Source organism: Astatotilapia calliptera, chromosome 23, assembly GCF_900246225.1.
Source record: "Astatotilapia calliptera chromosome 23, fAstCal1.2, whole genome shotgun sequence".
Classification (NCBI taxonomy): Eukaryota; Metazoa; Chordata; class Actinopteri; order Cichliformes; family Cichlidae; genus Astatotilapia; species Astatotilapia calliptera.
The window spans coordinates 9871420-9889908 of record NC_039323.1 but is presented as its reverse complement, the minus strand read 5'-3'; the positions used below and the strand labels follow the sequence as shown (position 1 = coordinate 9889908).

The window sequence follows — 18489 nt, the reverse complement described above, 5'->3', positions numbered from 1 at the left end:
TAGTGTCTTTCTTAAACTGCTTTCAACGTCCCATCTCAGACATTAGAGGTGACAGTGCTGCTTTATAAGCCATTAAAAGGGCCGCTGGTTTTAAGACACAGCATTATTGTCCCTAATGGTTTTATTCAGACGGGCTATGGCTGTTAGGAAAGAGCCACTCGATAGCCGTCTCTAATGAGCACGAACAGACAATAGAGGAAGTCATATACAGGATTCAAAGCTACATCTGATGTAAATGTGACCCGTTTACTCTTACAGGTCGTTAGGGTGTTTGAGGGAAAGTGTTAAAGAGCTGTCCACACAGGCAGAGGCCAGCAGCAGAGCACCAACCAGAGGCCATCAAATGCCAGCAAGTTTCAAAGAAGACGGCCAAATTGATGGTTGCCAACGGCTCCCATGGCTGCTTTTGAACAGCTGGCAGCATAAAGCTCACTATATGTAATAAAAGCAGACTGTGAGTGCATCGTTAAAGCTGTGCTGTTCTCAGAAAAGCCAAACTCAGGTCTGGACTCTGATTTAGACTGAACAGACCACAAACCTGATCAGACTGCTTTTTTCTGTGTGTAAAAAATCGGTTAATGGTAGCAGATACTTTAGCTCAGGCTGGTGTGGCTGTGCACGCTTGATCTCGTCTCAGAAGCTGAGCAGGGTCGGGCCTGGTTGGTAGTTGGAGCTGGAAATACCAGCCTGTCTCTGAGATGGCCATCCATACCTGAGCCCGGTTCTGCCGGAGGTTTCTTCCTCCCCACTGTCGCCAAGTGCTTAGGGGCGTCTGATTGTTGGGGTTCCTCTGTATGATTGTAGGTTCTTTACCTCACATGATATTAAGTGCTATATAAATAAAATTGAATTGAATGAAACCGTTAAGAACTGCAGAGCTACACAGCTGGTTAGATATGTTAAAGTTTTAACATGGGATTTGGACTGACTCACTGCTGCCTCTGCTAGACACTAGAGGGTTTGGCTTCCTGTTTAAGGTTTGGACTTTGATAATTGGTCAGAACAGTGTGTTGCTATCCATCCGTGAAGCTGCATTATTCATTTTTAGTTTTGTTTATAGGAGCTCCAAACTGTAAAACGTCCACTTAGATTTAAAGTCTGTGAATCCTGAAAAGCTTGAAGGGCTTGGCTTAAGGGTGAGAAAAATGAATAGTAATGCTGTCAGGCAGACCTCAGAGAGAAGGATCATTAAAAGCCTTCATTCATTCCACTGCTGGAGGCACTTTAATGAATGTGGCGTCCTTCCTGCAGCTCACTGCGCCTGCAGAGCATTTTCTTTGTGGATGTTGTCATGTCCACAGTCAGGTGGATTCAGGAACAACGCGGGAGCTTGGCAGGGAGTCGGGCTTTGTGCATCTTCGTTTCCAGCAGCTTTTCCACCTGAGTTCAGCCTCACGCAGGTATCTCTGTTTCCAGCACACATCCCGTTACTGGCCCATTATCAGCACAAACACACTCCTGCTCGTGCGTGACGCATCAAAGCCAGGAGAAGCTGCAGCAGCCGCCTGTCTGTCTGTCTGTCCCAGAGGGCGCTGGAATAAATCAGCTGATGGCGTTTCCTGCTTTTAATGCCAGACCTTTGAAGTGTTCAGGTGGAGCTGAGCCTCAGCAGTTTGTATTATTGGGTTTTTTATCTTTATTGACAGCTGGCTGATCATGGACAGGGACAGGAGAGGTCTGTGATGTGTAAAAACAGTGAACAGTTTGAACATCCTCAGCACAGATTTAAGACCAGGGCTCTAGAGTGCGACCAAAATGTTCAATAGTACGACTAAAAAAACTTTGAGTAAAAAAAAAACAACCAAAACTCTTCGTGTGGTCAAGACACACATTATGCCCCTATCATGGTCTAAACCAATCAGAGATAGCCAGGGGCGGGACCTCTCTGATTAACCGTGGTCCAGTTGAAAGTGCAGGTGAGTAGCTTGAATGAAGCGATATCGATTCATTAAATCCTGAATCGACTTTTAAATATAAATGTGTTTTACCAGAAACGCCAGAATCTCAGGTTAAAGCTCACAAAACTATTTCAACAACCACCAAACAGCAAATAAGGTCAGGTAAACTGATTCCACACAAAGACGTAAACACAGAGTGCGGACCCGACGCATCAGATCAGCTTTCTCTTTCTCGGCTTTCTCACCCGACGGCCCGTACACGGACACACCGTCGGGGCTGAAAGCCAAAAGCTCACTAATTCTGATTCGTCGTGTCTGAATCGTCTTTACGTCTTTTTTGCGCAAGATTCTGGGCTGCAGGTTTTGTCTCTCTTCAACCAAAATTCACTAGGCCAGCAGCAAAAGAAGAACCAAACTATGCTTCACATTTGATAAATATCGTCGTTAATTCCTTCTTACTTTTGCTGTTTTGCTTCCAACACGATAAAATCACACTTCATGCACAGCTCTCTCGCTCTGTACTTCAAGAAAAGTTTCCCATCTCAAACATCTGTTTTCCGCATTACTCATTTGCTTATTACCCATCAGTCTACCGTTGTTTACAGCGCTGGCGGCCGCTGTCTTTCTTTCTTTTCTTTGTACTTAAATGACCTCGGACAAGAAAGAATAATTTCTGCTGTTCAATACTGAAGAAATTCAAAATTTTTAAAAATATGCAAAAATGCAGAATATTTTTAAGGTTATCTGCTATGAAAATCCATGCCAGGAAAATCTCCTTTATGTTTTTTATTTTATTTTATTCTCAGTTACTTTGACACAACGGCATGTGCTGTGATGGTCACATTTCTAAAAAGTCTCATAAGTGTCAGTACTGATAAATGATCAGAGTTATAATATTTCTGACTGTCTGAGGCAAAATTGAATCGAATCTGGACCTTGTGAATCGGAATCAAGTGGATTATAGAAATCAGTGATGATACACAGGCCTTGTGAATATCCTAGGACCGACAGAAGTGGATATAACTGACCGTGGGCAATGAGAAAAGATGAAAAGAACGATTGATAACCTCTTTTTTTTTTTTTTTTTTAAGTTAAGGCCTGATCCATTTGAAATTCATAGCCAGGCTCTGACACGGAGCCATCAATCACTGAACGCTGAAAAAGCACAATGTATCCAGAAAACACATTATATGTCGTGATAAATGCACTGCCCAAGTGTCCCCTCTCCCCACAGCGGCAGGCAGCAGCAAACAGGTCGTCAGAGGAGGCCGATGTGATGATTAAGTTTAATATTGTCTACAATATTGCCAAAGAGTGCTAACGCATTTTAAGCACAAGCACAAAATTGTTAGTTAATCATTTACAAATCAATATTGTCTGTATGGACATCAATTTTCCCCCAAAAAAGTGCACATGTAAAACTGCGGTGTTAAGCGATACGGTTGAACAATTTGGGTGCGCCTAACTTTTGTGCTGGTGTGCTTAAGTTAGGCGCACCAGTACAACCATGGCAAAGATTAGTCTACAGCCCTGTTTAAGACGATACTTATTTTCTGCTTGGACAGAAAACGATGATAAATGATCACAGAAACATATTTAACATGGAGTCCTTTCCTGCAACGTCAGCAGAGGAAGTGATGAAGCCAAGGCAAAGGCCTTTTAACCAGATGGGCATCGGTAATTCAGGTGCATCGTTTTAAAGTGGTGCCAGTTAATCATGGCGTTTGGCACAGAGTTATCAGTCCTTTGTTTGCTTATAGCCCAGCTGGATTTTATGATCTCTGCAGTCACAAGAGACTCAGACAGCTCAGTGAGGTTAAATAGAGCATGTGACTGAATGTTGACGTTTCTGTCTTTGGTGGAAACCTCTACATCATTTCCTTTGTGTCATTCACGGATTCAGGTGGTGATTCACCTGAAATCTACGTGAATGATGTGTGTGTGGTTGGGTGGCATTAGTTTGATTGGTGTGTTAAGTGTCGCTCAGCTACAGAAGCTGTACTTCAGCTCATATGTTAGACAGACACGATTCTAACGTGCAGAAATAAAACGCACAGTTTTTCATTTCGTTCTTTATTTGAATTTCTTTATTTTCTGTTTGTCAGCCTTGAGAAACTCTTGCACATTAAACTGGGTTAGGCAAACACGTAAAGGCTAAAGAAGCTTACCAGTGACGTTTTGCCAGATCTGGGTGTGGGTGCCGAACCAGAGTGCAGCACATCACACTTCATCAGCCCCATCACTGGGTTCAGTTAAAATAATCCCCAGAAACAGGAAGTCATATTTCAGAAGTGCTGTGTGTATATGTGGGTCTGTGTGGCTGTGTGTGTGTGTCTGTGTGTGTGTGTATATACGTGGTCTCTGTGTGTGTGTGTGTGTGTGTGTGTGTGTGTGTGTGTGTGTGTGTGTGTGTGTGTGTTCAGTAACTGTGTCTCACCTTGCTGTCACCTTGTTCCTGCACAATGGTGCAGGTTCAGGTACCACTATCAGTCTGTTATTGGTCGGATGCTGTTACGTGTCCAAACAGCTGTTGTGGAGTGAACACTGAGATGTGATTGGCTGAGTACCTCTTTGTAGACACCGAGGGATAAAGTGCTGAACGTTAACACGTTATTATTAGTTAACGAGATTCCGATTTAATTGTTCATCTTCCGGATCAGCTGCTGACATCTTTGAGGATAAAAGTGATTCGACAGCTGTAAAAAGGTTCTAATAATGAAGGCAGCGTTTCACAATACAGCACACACCTCCTCCACATGACCCGCACGCTTTGTCTAATTTAGCTGACCTGTTGTATGTGTTGAAGGAGAAGAGGAGTGTTTCCACCCTCAGATACACGTTAATTCATTTACTGTAGTGTGTGTGCAGATCCGACTCGCAGCCGGCTGTGAGATGCGGACATCCAGAAAATAAAGTTGATCTCTGCAGCTGCGATCGACATCGCAGAAGTTGTAAAAAACCTAAAATGACAGGAAAGGAAAAAATAAAAATAAGTGAAGAAGAAAACGGAGACACACACACACTGACAGGACGTAATGTTGTACAGGTTGGCTCTAAAAGGCTTTCAGGTGTGGATGGAGCTGTGATGGCTCTCAGGGTGCAGCACTGAGTTGGTGCTGCAACAGGCTGGTGTGACTCTGAGACTGTGAGCACTGTTACTGTAGGCGGGAAAATGCTGCATCATTTAGGCACAAATACAAAGCGTTACAGTAATCTAATGAGAGGAATAAGGTGTGGCCGACCTGCGATGCTGTGAGGATTGGAGCTCAGGGTCTTGATGGGCTCCTTTGGGTGCCTGTAACACCTGGGCGTGATTACTGTGAAATGCAGACATCAGTAACACCTTCAGATGTGCATAATTTACATTTGATCTGTTTTCGGACACATTTCTATCTGTGATATTAACGAACCAATACCCGAAGGAAGTGGATTTCTGACGTGGTAGAGCTTCACTGTTCACTTTGCTGTCCTCCCTGCAGGTTTTATTATGGACTCACGTTTGTGCACTAAAGTAAAGATGGATAAATGTTGTGCATGTCTTGTTATTCTCCCCTGATTGAAGCGTGTGGGCTGAGAGTGGTGTGCATGGGCACAGTGCCACACTGACTTACCTTTGAGCGAGCCAAGGTAACACATTACAAATGTATCCACATGAGCCTTTACTGTGTGATATGCAGCAGCAGACACACTCACTTCTGCCTTTTCCTGATATTCCTCAGCATTTTATCTTATTGTTGGAAACTCCTTTTAAGACTGGGCTGGACTGAAATGGTCACATGACCGCTTTTGATTACAGGATAGGGCTGAAATCTTTCAGGCATTTATCTCGTGCCGGTATGACAACATGTTCTCCTACTGTTCCAGCGCTGAGAGTAGCCACTGTTCTTTCAGTCAAAGGTCACACACACATCTGCATTTCCATTCTCATCATCCAGCTGCTGCACGCCTGTTTTTTCTGTATCACGAATGTTGGCTTGTGTCATCACACCAAAGTCTTCCTGTTACTTCGGCTCACGTGTCTGTTCAGCAGCGTCAGGTCCTGTCGTGTGCCTGCTGGGTTTTAGTTTTACGGATGATGTGAAATATTTGAACCAAACAGCAGACACACACACACAGTAAAGGGATACCAAATTCAGAATGTGTGTGTGCACTGATTTACTGTGACATGTCACCTTGCTAGAAGCACACACAGATTCAGATTTTGAATCTGACACCCCGTCACGGAGGATTTTGTGTGACAGGTTGTCACTGCTGTGTGTGTGTGTGTGTGTGGTCACTGCAGACAAACTGGACCACAGTGCTGTAGAGGAATGGTAATGTGGATCATGTTGAGCTTGTATTTGCTTTTTTACGCCTTGTGCAGCCCTCACACTCTGATGAACGCATCGGGGGCGGTCCCTGAGCCACTGCTGCCGTTAAACTGGACTAAACTGTCCTTGAGGACTACAGAGTGTTAGAGGAAGGGCGGAATGAAAAGTTTAAAAAAATGGGGCAAAAATCAGGTCTCATGGACCCAATAAAACCAGGTTGCAGGCTCTGAAGAAAAGTGATAGAGACAAACTGGAGCAACATTCATGAAGTGGAATACCACACTGAGGGGAACGCCACCATCCTGCTGTGTGTGAGAGAGAGAGAGAGAGAGAGAGAACCTGCTGCAGGCTAGAGCGACAGTGTTCATCAGTGTGTGACAGTAGGGCTGCTCAATTAATCGAATTTTAATCTCGATTACGATCTGGGCTTTCAACGATCATTAAAAATGACTGAGCCGATTATTAGCCCCTCCCTTGTGCTTTACTCTCGCGCTGCTCCGTGTGGCAAATCGAGCGCACCTCTCTGCATTTCGAACATGTGTCACAACAATTAAGAGCAGCGGTCTCCAACCTTTTTTGCGCCACGGACCGGTTTATGCCCGACAATATTTTCATGGACCGGCCTTTAAGGTGTCGCGGATAAATACAACAAAATAAAACTAGTACCGGTACCGAAAAAAATAAAATTTATTCATAACACACGTGAAAAGACCAAGGAAAACCGAGTAAACGATAAAAACAATAACAAAATAACGCTGAAAACCGATTTAAAAACCCTGAAAACTATACATTTCACACCTGAGCCTCAACTCTCGCGGCCCGGTACCAAACGACTCACGGACCGGTACCGGTCCGAGGCCCGGGGGTTGGGGACCGCTGATTAAGAGGACCCGAGGGAAGGTCGGAAAGCTAAGCAGAAGTTATTTGGAGAGGAGAGTGACTGCTGTTGGTTGAAAAGAGAGGTAAAAAAAAAAACTTCAGTGGTGTGGAAACATTATGGTTCACGGAGTCAGACGTGGATCAAGTAGACATAGTGTGTAAACTTTGCTACGGTGTTGTAGCTGCACCACAGAGCAACACCGTAGCAAAGTTTACTAAACATAGATGTTTACATTTTTCATTTATTTTTTATATTGCAAACATTTGCACTGTTATCAGTATTTGCACACTATTTTATATTATTTTTTGACAATCTTTAAAGTCATTATTCAATACATTGTTATTGTTAAATAAAAATCGCCAAATAATCGAGATCTCAATTTCAGTGAAAATAATCGTGATTATCATTTTTGCCATAATTGAGCAGCCCTATGTGACAGTCGGTGCTTGGTGCCATCACGCTGAAGGCAGCCTGTGTGCTGCATTGATATATTGATATGCATGTGCGCCGTCTTTGCAGCGCCCCCTGTAGTCACAGTGTGTTTTTTGGCTTGGAGTGTGTGTGTGTGTGTGTGTGTGTGTGTGTGTGTGTGTGTGTGTGTGTGTATGCACACAAACCCTTAAATCTACATTTAAGCTTTTATGACCTGCAGTTCAGGGTCTGCATAAACTTCCTGCTCACTTTCCAGTAGAAGTAATGATGACCACTTCGGCAGGTCACATTCACCCACCTGCCCATCCTCTTGTTTTTATCCGAAGCTGAGGTGGGAATGGTGTCATATTCCACATGGATTTTTCCTGAAAGTGTGCTTGGCCTCCTCCTGAGGGATCCTCAGCTGCTTTCAGCCCAGATGAGATATAAAATCTCTCCAATGACTTCGCAGTCTATCTCCTCCCAGTCCTCCTCCCCGAAGGGTGCCATGATTAGACGCTGCACCACCTCTGCTGGCTCTGCTCAGTACGAAGAAGCAGCTGAGCTTCTTGTAGTCCATGCCTCGTTCTTTCTTTCCTTACCCAAAGCGAATAACCATGGGTGAGGGCAGCACCGCATTCTGCCTCTGCTCCTCCCAATTACTCATGGACGACTCTTTCCCAAACCCGAAGAAGGAGATCTAAATACCTGTGTGATATATTTTGAAATGTTGGGTAACCACTCCATCTGCCTAAAACTAGCTTCTTTAAAAACACTGAAGTGTGAGAAACTGTTTTACTTTAATTTATAATGAAGAAAAGACTAAAAACTGATATTTTTCTCTTGCTGGTTGTTTAAAAGCTGCAGACTGACTTTTCTGTGACCTCAGCAGGAGGGTGGAGCCTCATCCATAACAGATATGACAGTGATGAGAGGAGGCACTGGGTGAAGGTGGGTTGCAAAGTGGAATGGAGATGTGCAGCAGCTAAGTAGGCTGACCTGCTGGGTTTCTGAACTTGATTCAATCTTTTATACCTTTTGGACAATTTTTGCTGCAAAATCTTTCCACCATAAATGAGGCGGAGCCCAAACTCACCGTCAGGGTTCTGAGTCTATTTAATCATCTGGATAATGTCCTGTCTGTGACACGTAGCTGCTGTCCCATCGTCCACCACCACGCACCTGCAGTCCATGAACTGAGTCTGAACACCAAACTCTGAGCTGCATTCTGCTGCTTTGATAAACCATTTCAAATGAGTGGCCAGAGCAGCGGAGTGGAAGTGGTTAATTCATTTGGTGGTTTCTGTGCTGCGGGTGTAGGGCAGCAGTTTAGCTCCTTATGTATTTTTAATAGATTTCTGGCAGCTGAACACATTGAGCCTCCTGAAGGAGAGCTTAACAAGACATCCTGTCATCCTGACAAAGAGAAGCACTCCCAACAATTTAATTCACATTAAACACACAATAAAAGGTGCGCCTGCTCCTCTTCCTGACACGCCTCCATCATCAGAGCAGCAGCCGGTGATGGAGGCGCTCCGTCCTTCAGCCACCTCTCCTCACCCCGAGAGGCATTAACACCTGCAGTTACCTGTCACATTAAAGCTATTAATAGCTCATTAAATACACACACACACACCTGCCTCCCGTCTGAAAACTGTTAGCCTTTGATTAAACTGTGTTTGCGTGTGTATGTGTGAGATTTTAATAGCATGGTAGTGTGTTTTCTGTAGATATTTTTGTTTTCCAGCTTCACACAGACAAATGCAAAGTTATTTTTATATTTAGTGTTTTATGGAAACGCTGCAGGGAAAGTCTGTGTGCAACTATAGACTGTAAATAGACATTCAGACGCTCTGCTTTAGCATTTTGGCTGTGACCATATTTGTGTGAGAGGATGGGGTGCTCACAAAGCTCCAAAATCACAAACACAGTGCAGAGGTCCCGTTCAGGTGAAGCTAGCAGACAGGTAGCAGCTACAGTTACCTGTGTCACCATCCACCCGTCACTCGCAAAGGCCACGCCCCTAATACCAAACCACACAATTTGTGTATCAGGCTGTAAACATGTTTGTTTCTGCTGTGACATTTTAACATCAGGTCTGTGGAGCCTGACTCACTGTTGCCTCTGCTGGATGTCAGAGGAGCTGCAGTGACCTCAGGTACCTGAGGTGGCGTGTGAGGAGCTAGTGATGAGAGCGGGCTCTTCTCGGGTCCATGTATGAATGTGATTCAGCTGTGGACGATATTTTGGGGTGGCTGTTTGCCATCTCAGATATTTCCTATGATTCTCGACGTGCTTAGCTTCATGGCGTTGTGTTAAGTCGTTTGTAGCTGAGTGTGTGACAGCTTCTTCCGATCAGATCTTATCTGACCTGGTCGTTTGAGTCGATGCCACAGAGGAAAGGAGGCGTTTGTGGCAGCTTGTTTTCCTCAGAAAGTGCTCTGACAGCAACATGATGATTAAAAACAAGCGCTCAACTTGTTTCCAGGCATGTCTCAGAGAATTTCTGCTGCCTCGGGCCCCAGAGCCACAAACACAGGACGGGTCTGACCTCCTGCCCCCTCAACAAGCAGGTTTTGGTGCTTGAACCTGAGCAAACAAAAGGAAACAAAAAGTGCTGCAGGACTGATCTCCGAGTCTGACACTGATCATGGTTCTGATGCTGACAGAGGCCCATTTACATCATCATTTTAAATGTATTAAATTACAAATACTGCACTCTCTGCCTTCGTGGCATGGCAGCGTGGCTTCGGTAAGTACCAACGCGGTCGTGACCTCACCGAGTTTGCTCGGCTGTGAATCAAACTTTATACGCAGTGTCTCTGGCTGCTCGCAGCAAACTGAGGCAGGCTGAACCAAAACACCAACTAAACTCACCTGTCGTGTGTTATAACAGGAGCAGGCTGCAGCCCGGCACGTTAAACTGTTCTCAGGTCAATGCTGAGGTAAAGCATGACCTTTCACCTGCTTTAACCAGTTCTGAAAGTTTACCCAAAATGCATTTTGTGAATGATCGTACCAGTTTCTTCAGACTCTGGTTCAGCTAAAGTGCCTGATCATCAGCACAGCTGACGGTCATGTTCTTTGAATGATCCTGTGAGCAGACGGCATCGGTCTGCACTCTTTAATGCTGTCATCATCTCATGGCTCCTCATCCTCACCTCCCTCCTCTTCTTTGCGCTGAAGCTAATTAGAATGAACTTTTCTGATGATTTGAACCTGGACAGTCTCTCCTTCAGTGTCACCTCCCTTTGCAGCTTGTACAATTAGTTTTAATGTCTTCAGTTTTGTGCTTCCATGTAAAAACTAAAGAAAAACGTCACGTTTTAACTGCAGATGTTTTACGTTTTCTTTGGTGTCACAGGAAGCCGCTGATGGTTTGCTGTCTCAGCAGACTCTGTGAACGTGACATTTGAAATGTAAAATTTGTCGAATGTCTCCTGGAAATCAAGTCTGGTTTCAGTTATTCTCCAGTTTGAAGTGATTTACTGGTTTTCAGTTTATCTCTGATAACTGCAGTGACCTTTAAATCCAAAAACACAAAACCCTTCACATCTTCAAAGCGGCCACTGATTCTGGAAAGGTCAGTAAGTACGAAGAGCAATAATTAAAGGCACGTTTGCTGACAGTGGAGGAGTTTAGTCTCAGCTGCAGGTTTCCTCACCCTCGCCGTTTGTTGTTTCTTTCACAGATCATTAAACTGATTTTTGTTTGACACCAGATTTGTCTCTGCTTTTCTCCTCGTCTCATCCTCCCTCCTCTCTGTTTCATAATTACCTCCTCACCTCGTTACTCTTCTCCTTCACATCTTAAATGCTCCTCTTTGTTCTTCTTTCTTCTCTCCTCCCCTTCTGCTCTTGTGTTTTGGATTTCTTATTCACTTTCTTTCACATTTTTCTCCTCTTCACCTCCCCCTTCATGCTTTTAATTTTATCTCCTCCTCCCTGTCTATGAGCCAATCCGAAAACCGGGCTCCTGATCACTGAGTGAATTTGAGGCATTATTTTTCACATGTAAGTGGCTTCCTGGGAATCCCAACAAATACAGCCATAAACCTCTATCAGTGCTCGGACTCTTTGTCTTTTAACTTGGCACATTTATATAACTGCTCAAAAAGATTATGCACCAGCGTAGGGTCTGAGAGTGCATCCAAGGATTTCATCCTCATACCTGATGACAGTCAGGGTGCTGTTGCCTCACCTGCAGAGGTCTATGTGTCTCTCCATGGATAAGCCTCCCCAGACCAGCATAACGTTCTCCACAGCTTCTACAGACCCTTTCACGTCTATCACATGTGCTCAGGGTGAACCTGCTCTCATCTGTGAACAGCACAGGGCATTCTATGACAAATGTCAGTCAGGTCCACGGTGCCGTGCAGTGAGCGCACTAGAAGGCATCGGGCCCTCAGGCCACCCTCATGAAGCCTGTGTCTGGTTGCTTGTTCAGAGACGTTCACTCCAGCAACCTGCTGGAGATCCTTTTGTAGCCCTTCCAGTGCTCGTCCTCTCCCTCCTTGCACAGAGGATCAGATTCCGGTATTGCTGATGGGTTAAGGCCTTCTACGGCCCTGTCCGGCTCTCCTGGAATCTCTTCCATGTTCCTGAGACTGTGCTGGGAGACAGCAAACCTTCTGGCAGTGGCACGTATTGATGTTCCACGCTGGAGGAGTTGAACTACCTGTGCAACCTCTGTAGGGTCCTGGTATTACCTCATGCTACCAGCAGTGACACTGATCTTAGCCAAATGCAGTCATAAAAGACGAGGAGGGGAAAATTAAAAACATTCCTGGTTTGGGGTCGTCTCATTGTTGCCCCTCTATTGCACCCCCCTCTGATCCTTACCTGATCAGATCAATATCCAGGAATTTAAGTGACTTGATGATGTGCTCTGATTAAAAAGTGTTTTTGTGAGAGGTGTATAATTTCTCATGTTGGTTGTTCTCCTCTCCTGGTTCTCCTCCTCTTCCCTGGGCTGCAGAGCGGTGGTGTGAGCGTTATGGAGACCTGCGAGGGGAGCTGCTATGCGTGGAGCTGGAGAAGGAACGGCAGGGTTTGGGCCTCAGCCTGGCGGGGAACAGGGATCGCTCCCGCGTCAGCATCTTCGTGGTCGGGCTCCATCCCGGGGGGCCGGCTGCCCGCGATGGGCGCATTCAGATTGGAGATGAGCTTCTGGAGGTGAGAAGAGTCCAGATTATCATTTTACATAAATTACATCAACCACAGTGAGAGTGAAAGCATGGCGTTCATGAGAGATGACTTTAATCATGTGTGAGGAATTTGGTAACTCGTCTCCACCCCTCTGTCTGCATTTCAGATTAACAACCAGATTCTTTATGGGCGGAGCCACCAGAACGCCTCAGCCATCATTAAGAGTGCCACCTCCAAGGTGAAGCTCATCCTGCTCAGGTAGGACTGCAGTGCATGGTGGGAAAGTCTGAGCATTTAAAAAAGGTTCCATACACAGTGGCCTGCTGCGTTATGGAACCTTTTGGTTATTAAACTAACACTGGTGCTGCTACCAGTGTTAGTTTAATAACACTAATAAGTAACATTTTTATTCAGTCAACAAAAAAAGTCATTTTACAAATAAACCTTTCAGTGTCTGATTCAGCAAGCTGTGGTCTCTTCCTCCTGTTACAGCAATAAAAAAACAAAAAACAAAAAATTAAAATTTCATATAATTAAGTTAAATAATATTTGATCTCACAGCAGCTGAAACAAACAGTAATAATAAATATCAGTAATAATATTTCATTTTAAAATAATTAAAGCAATATTTGTGCATTAAGTTGTTAAAAATTATTAAAGAATTATTATTATTAATAAAGACTTCTTTGCAAAGCCGTCTGGTGAGCTGCATCAGACCCTTTGCCCGGTTTCCTGACCTAAACACTTCCTGACTCCGCCCCCTTTTTTATCCTGTATAGCGTGTTCTATTGCTGTGTGTCTTGATTGTGAATAATATCATAGTTATTCTCTGATGCTGTCGTTCATCCACAAAAATATAACCTTGTGCGTCAGTGAGAAGGTCTGTGCAGGAAACTCATGAAGAACAAGCTGTTTCTGTTTCCTGTCACTGCATTCTCTGCAGCACATCATCAGCTGATGCATACTGAGCATGCTCAGCTGAGTCTGAGGAAAACACAGCTGCATTCCCTTCAAAATAAAAGCTGCTTCCTGATGTGGAGGATGACTCCCAGGCTGTGGAGATGAAGCTCAAAGCATCCCAGAGCTCAGGCTTTACCACAGCAGGGACGGTGAAACGCCTCCTTCACACTCACTGAGGAGTCATTTACGATCCAGGGAGGAGATGGGCAGATTATACTCCTCGTTCCTCCTCCTCCTTCCTCTGCAGATCCATAAATGATCTTTTGTGATTAGCAGCTTTGAAGCAAGCGGGTGTGTTTAAGTCCAAAGCCTGGCTCATGGGGCCGGGTTAGCACTCCGTCACGCAGATTTAAACCCTCAGCCTGACAGGATGAAGACCATCGCGCTTATCATCCTCTTTCTGAGGAGAGTTTATCCACATTGTCACTCAGTTTCACCTGATATGGGACGTGACGGAGCTGTAAGTGGATCAAATTATCAGCACAGGAGAGATGAAAGGGAGGAGATGGTTTCAGGTGAATGTGCTCAGACTTCAAACATGAACAATCTGTGCTGATTAAAGTGTGAAAAGCAGACGTTAGCTTTGATAAAAGGAAAAATAGGATTCAACTTTTTGTCTGCAGCCCTCATTTCGACAGGATGTCAGAGGCAGAGGTGAAGAATGAAGTCCTCACTGTTCTCTTCTAATTTAACTCATCAGTTAAATTCAGCCATCAGAGAAACAGCAGAATGAGAGACACTTAAGTTGAAATCCTTCTCTGAGCTTCAGGCCGTACCTCTCTCCAGGTTTGGTGAGAGAAATTTGAAGATTTTGATTGGAGGTTACTGATTAGCGGGTATATCTGTGAGTAAGGCTCTCATGCACTCTTTGATTTGATATTCGCAGAACGACAAAAGTCGCAGCTCATTGACTGCTCACATCCCAACCCACTCTCATTGTTCCCACTGCTTCATACCAGCCCCAAACCCAGCGTCCCCACAGCTACACCTCAGCCCACTCCCAGCAACCCCACAGCTTAATCCCAGCCCACACCCAGCGTCCCCACAGCAACACCTCAGCCCACTCCCAGCATCCCCCATAGCTTCCTTCCAACCACTCCCAGCATCCCAGCTCACTGCCATGTCCACACAGCTTCTTCCCAGCCCACTCCCAGCATCCCCACAGCTTCATCCCAACCTGCTCTCACATCCTCACAGAATTATCCTAACCCACTCCCAGTGTCCCTGCAGCTTCATCCCAACCCACTTTCAACACCACCATAGCCTCATACCAGCCCACCAGGTCAAAGCAGCTCTGACCTCCTGAGAGGGAGCTGCAGTAGATCAGCGGATTTTCTCTTCCGGATGTTTTTCTCTGTATGAGATCACATTTACATGGTTTCTGCATCATGTTGCTTTTAAGACTTCCTGACTGTTATATGATTGGCAGATTTATCACACAGACTCACAAAGACAAACATCGGAGCTAAGCAAGCGTCTCATGGGGCCTCACCCTGCAACATACTTTAATAACGGGGCTAATTCTGCATGAAACTGTAGCAGAAAAACAGGAAATATTAAGCTGCTCATACTGATCATTTAGATGGGGTCAAACCACCAGGTTGATGTTTAGTTAAGATTTCACTGCTGAGCATCTCAAAGTTATTTAATTGATTTTCTTTTTATTAAAGAAAGCAGGTCAATATGAGGTGGATGAAGGTGTCAGTCTGAAGTGTGAGACTGCTAAAGATCTCCTTTACCCCATCTGATTGGTCGTTCACTGCACCCCAGTGTCGGCATGGAAACAAGTAAATCACAGGGAAAACAGGAGATCAGTGCTCACTGAGCCAGGGAAGCAGCAACCAACAATCAGCTGACTTTGATGTGTCTGTGATGTCCTCATCAATCCACCGGCGCCGGTGTCTGTCACTTCCTGACAGCTGTAGTGTTGGCCTGAGACAGTGATGGAAACGTGTGACTGATGGTCAATCAAAACCCGCAGACTTCACAGGTTTAACGAGACCTGATCGAATCATTGATTTCTGACATCAGAGACGTCTGACGTCAGAAACCTGACTGATACGTTTCACCTGATTTAGCAGCATTGCATTGTTTTATTTTTGTAATTATTCACAAAACTGTTGAGAGGAAGTCTGATGATGTTTCCAACTTAGTGTTTGTGTCAGTGTTAGTCTTCTCTTCTGCTGGTGTAAGACGAATGCAGCATAACAGATAAACCTGACTGAAGCTGTAACAAATGCTGGTCAGCGCTGACTCACAGATATCTGTAACACTACCAGTGTTGGTCAAGTTACTTCAAAAAAGTAATTAGTAACTAATTACTGATTACTTCTCCAATAAGGAATAGAATAGAATAGCTCTTTATTGTCACTGTTACAAGAACAATGAAAGGCAGTTTGGCATCTCTCCGTGTGAAATACACAATAGTGTAAGTAAGTATTTGCATAATAACACAGATTTACATTTACACAAGAAAGATATGTACAACTTATTCATACACCTGCATACATACAGATGCACCCATACATACATACATATATGTATATATACATGCATATATGTATGTGTACGTACATACGCACACATATTTCCACATACACGCTTGCGTATATATACATACACATACATGCCATCTGAGGAGCAGGTGCTTTGTGAGGTGCAGTGTGTGATCAGTGATATTGCACATTGAGAGTGTGTGTGTGTGGGGGGGGGGGGGGGGGGGGATGCTGTTGCTACTATAATAATACGGTTATAGAGATACGATGTATAAATAAAATGTAATGCCCATGAGTGCAGTTGTCCTCCAATCAGGGTGGAGGTAGGGTAGCCTGTTTGTCATTGACCTGATGGACCTGTAGCGTTTACCAGAAGGAAGGAGGAGGGGAGTGAGTGTCCAGGGTGCAAGGGGTCTTGGATGATGATGCTGGCTTTCTTCTGAAGTCTGCCAGTATAAATGTCTCTGTGGGGGGTTAGTGAGATGCCAATTGCCCGCTCTGCTGCCCTCAGGTCCATCAGGTCAAAGACAAACAGGCTACCCTACCTCCGCTGCAGTTTCCTCTTGTCCTCAGAGTGTGCAGCAGTAAGTCAGAAGGCTCTCAATGGTGGAGCGGTAGAAGTTTACTAGCAGTCTCTAGGGTAATTGGGCCTGACGCAGTTTCCTGAGAAAGTACAGCCTTTGTTGTGCTTTCCCAACCTGGTCCTGGTCAGCCGAGATGTGGACTCCGAGAAACTTAAGGCTCTCTACCCTTTCTACCTCCTCCCCATCAATGTAGAGGGTAGAGTGCTCAGGTCGCTTTGTTCTTCTGAAGTCGATTACAGTCTCCTTGGTCTTGACTGTGTTCAGATGCAGGTTGTTGTTGTCACACCATCACTTCAGATGCTGAACCTCCTCTCTGTAGGTTGATTCGTTGTTGTCGATCAGTCCTATGATGGTGGTGTCATCAGCAAATTTTATAACGGTGTTACTGGTGTGGATTGAAGAACAGTCATGGGTGAAAAGTGAGGATAAGAGAATGAGGGTGGAGGTGGTGTGCTCTCTCACTACAGAAGTTGATGTATGAGAGTACAGCAGATGTGTGGCCCTTCAAGTCTGATCCTTCAGCAAATACACTCCAATTTGTGTTATTAAAACAGTCTTGTAGGGCCATGGTGGCATCCGCGGTCCACACTCGTACTGTTTTTACAGATGGTTTTTGTCTTTGAATTAGAGGTTTATAACCAGGGATCAGGGACAGAGAGAGATGGTCAGGGAGTCCGAGATGAGGCAGTGGGGTGGCTTTGTAAGCATCTGGGATGTTGGTGTAAACCTGGTCCAGTGTGTTGTTTTCCCTCATCGGGAAAAATCATGTTTTTTAAGAATCCAGGCAGGACAGATTTCAGGCTTGCATGGTAAAAATCTCCTGCCACGATCACAGCTCAGTCCAGTTGCGTTGTTATCTGTTTATTAATGGAGCGCTGGAGTAGCTCCATGGCTGACTTAGCATTAGCTTGCGGTGGCACATAAACTGCTATTATTGTGACCGGTGTGAGCTCTCTCAGCAAGTAGAAGGGTCTACACTGAACTATCATGTACTCATGATAGTTCATGAATGTCCTGTCACTCTTAAATCTATTTTCACCTGTTTAGCAGAAGTGGAGCAGGCGGCGGTTTGCCCGTTGCTGCAGCAGTCTTGTCAGTGGGGGGTTTCTCTGTGAATTTCACATTCCCGTGGCAGCATGCGAGGTACTTGCTCAGAAGTTTAGGGTTTTTTACGCTCTAGAAATTTAGAAAGTTTTCTTCCCACGGAGAGTACAGCACATGCAGATGTTTTTTTTCACTTTTTACGGATTTATACTCAAAGTAAGGTCAGTACTTCCATGCTTTAAACGCTGTATAGTCATATTCGCAATCCATATTATCCATTGTTGATCTGCACATGTCTGTTACCACGAACGTTGCACGTACTTACGTCAGTGTCATGAGACACTCTCACAAACAAAATCATGGTTTAGTAACGCATTAACGCAGCGTGCTTACAGGAAAGTAACAGTAATCTAATTACTTTTTTGCAATAGTAATCCCTTACTTTACTCGTTACTTGAAAAAAGTAACCGTGTTACTTGTAACGCGTTATTGCTCATCTCTGAACACTATGCAGATATTCTGGCCATGATGTTATGTCTCCTGTTTCTTAACGTCCTTTGTTTTTTGAATTTGAAATATTAAAACGCAGCAACTTTTTTATGTTTTTATGATCATCATACTAAATGTAATGTTTCCTTGTGAATATTTTTCTTTGGCTGAATAAATGAAGGAAGCTGTTTCCTGCAGTTGAGTTTGTATCTCTGTGCTGCATTCAGGACTTTTATTCTTCCTGCAGCGTGAATGACGTCCGCCTCTCAGG

General features: G+C 44.6%; 1 protein-coding gene across 11 annotated transcripts in view; it reads left to right on the top strand.

The window, feature by feature from the left end:
• The window catches only part of patj (PATJ crumbs cell polarity complex component), an 87961-nt gene that overhangs the window by 51518 nt on the left and 17954 nt on the right, over window positions 1-18489 (top strand). For all 11 annotated transcript variants that reach the window (XM_026159716.1, XM_026159715.1, XM_026159721.1 and 8 more), the window contains 2 exons: window positions 12477-12673; window positions 12813-12904. In XM_026159716.1, the coding sequence (XP_026015501.1) occupies window positions 12477-12673; window positions 12813-12904 (289 nt within the window). The remainder of the gene's footprint in view (window positions 1-12476; window positions 12674-12812; window positions 12905-18489) is intronic.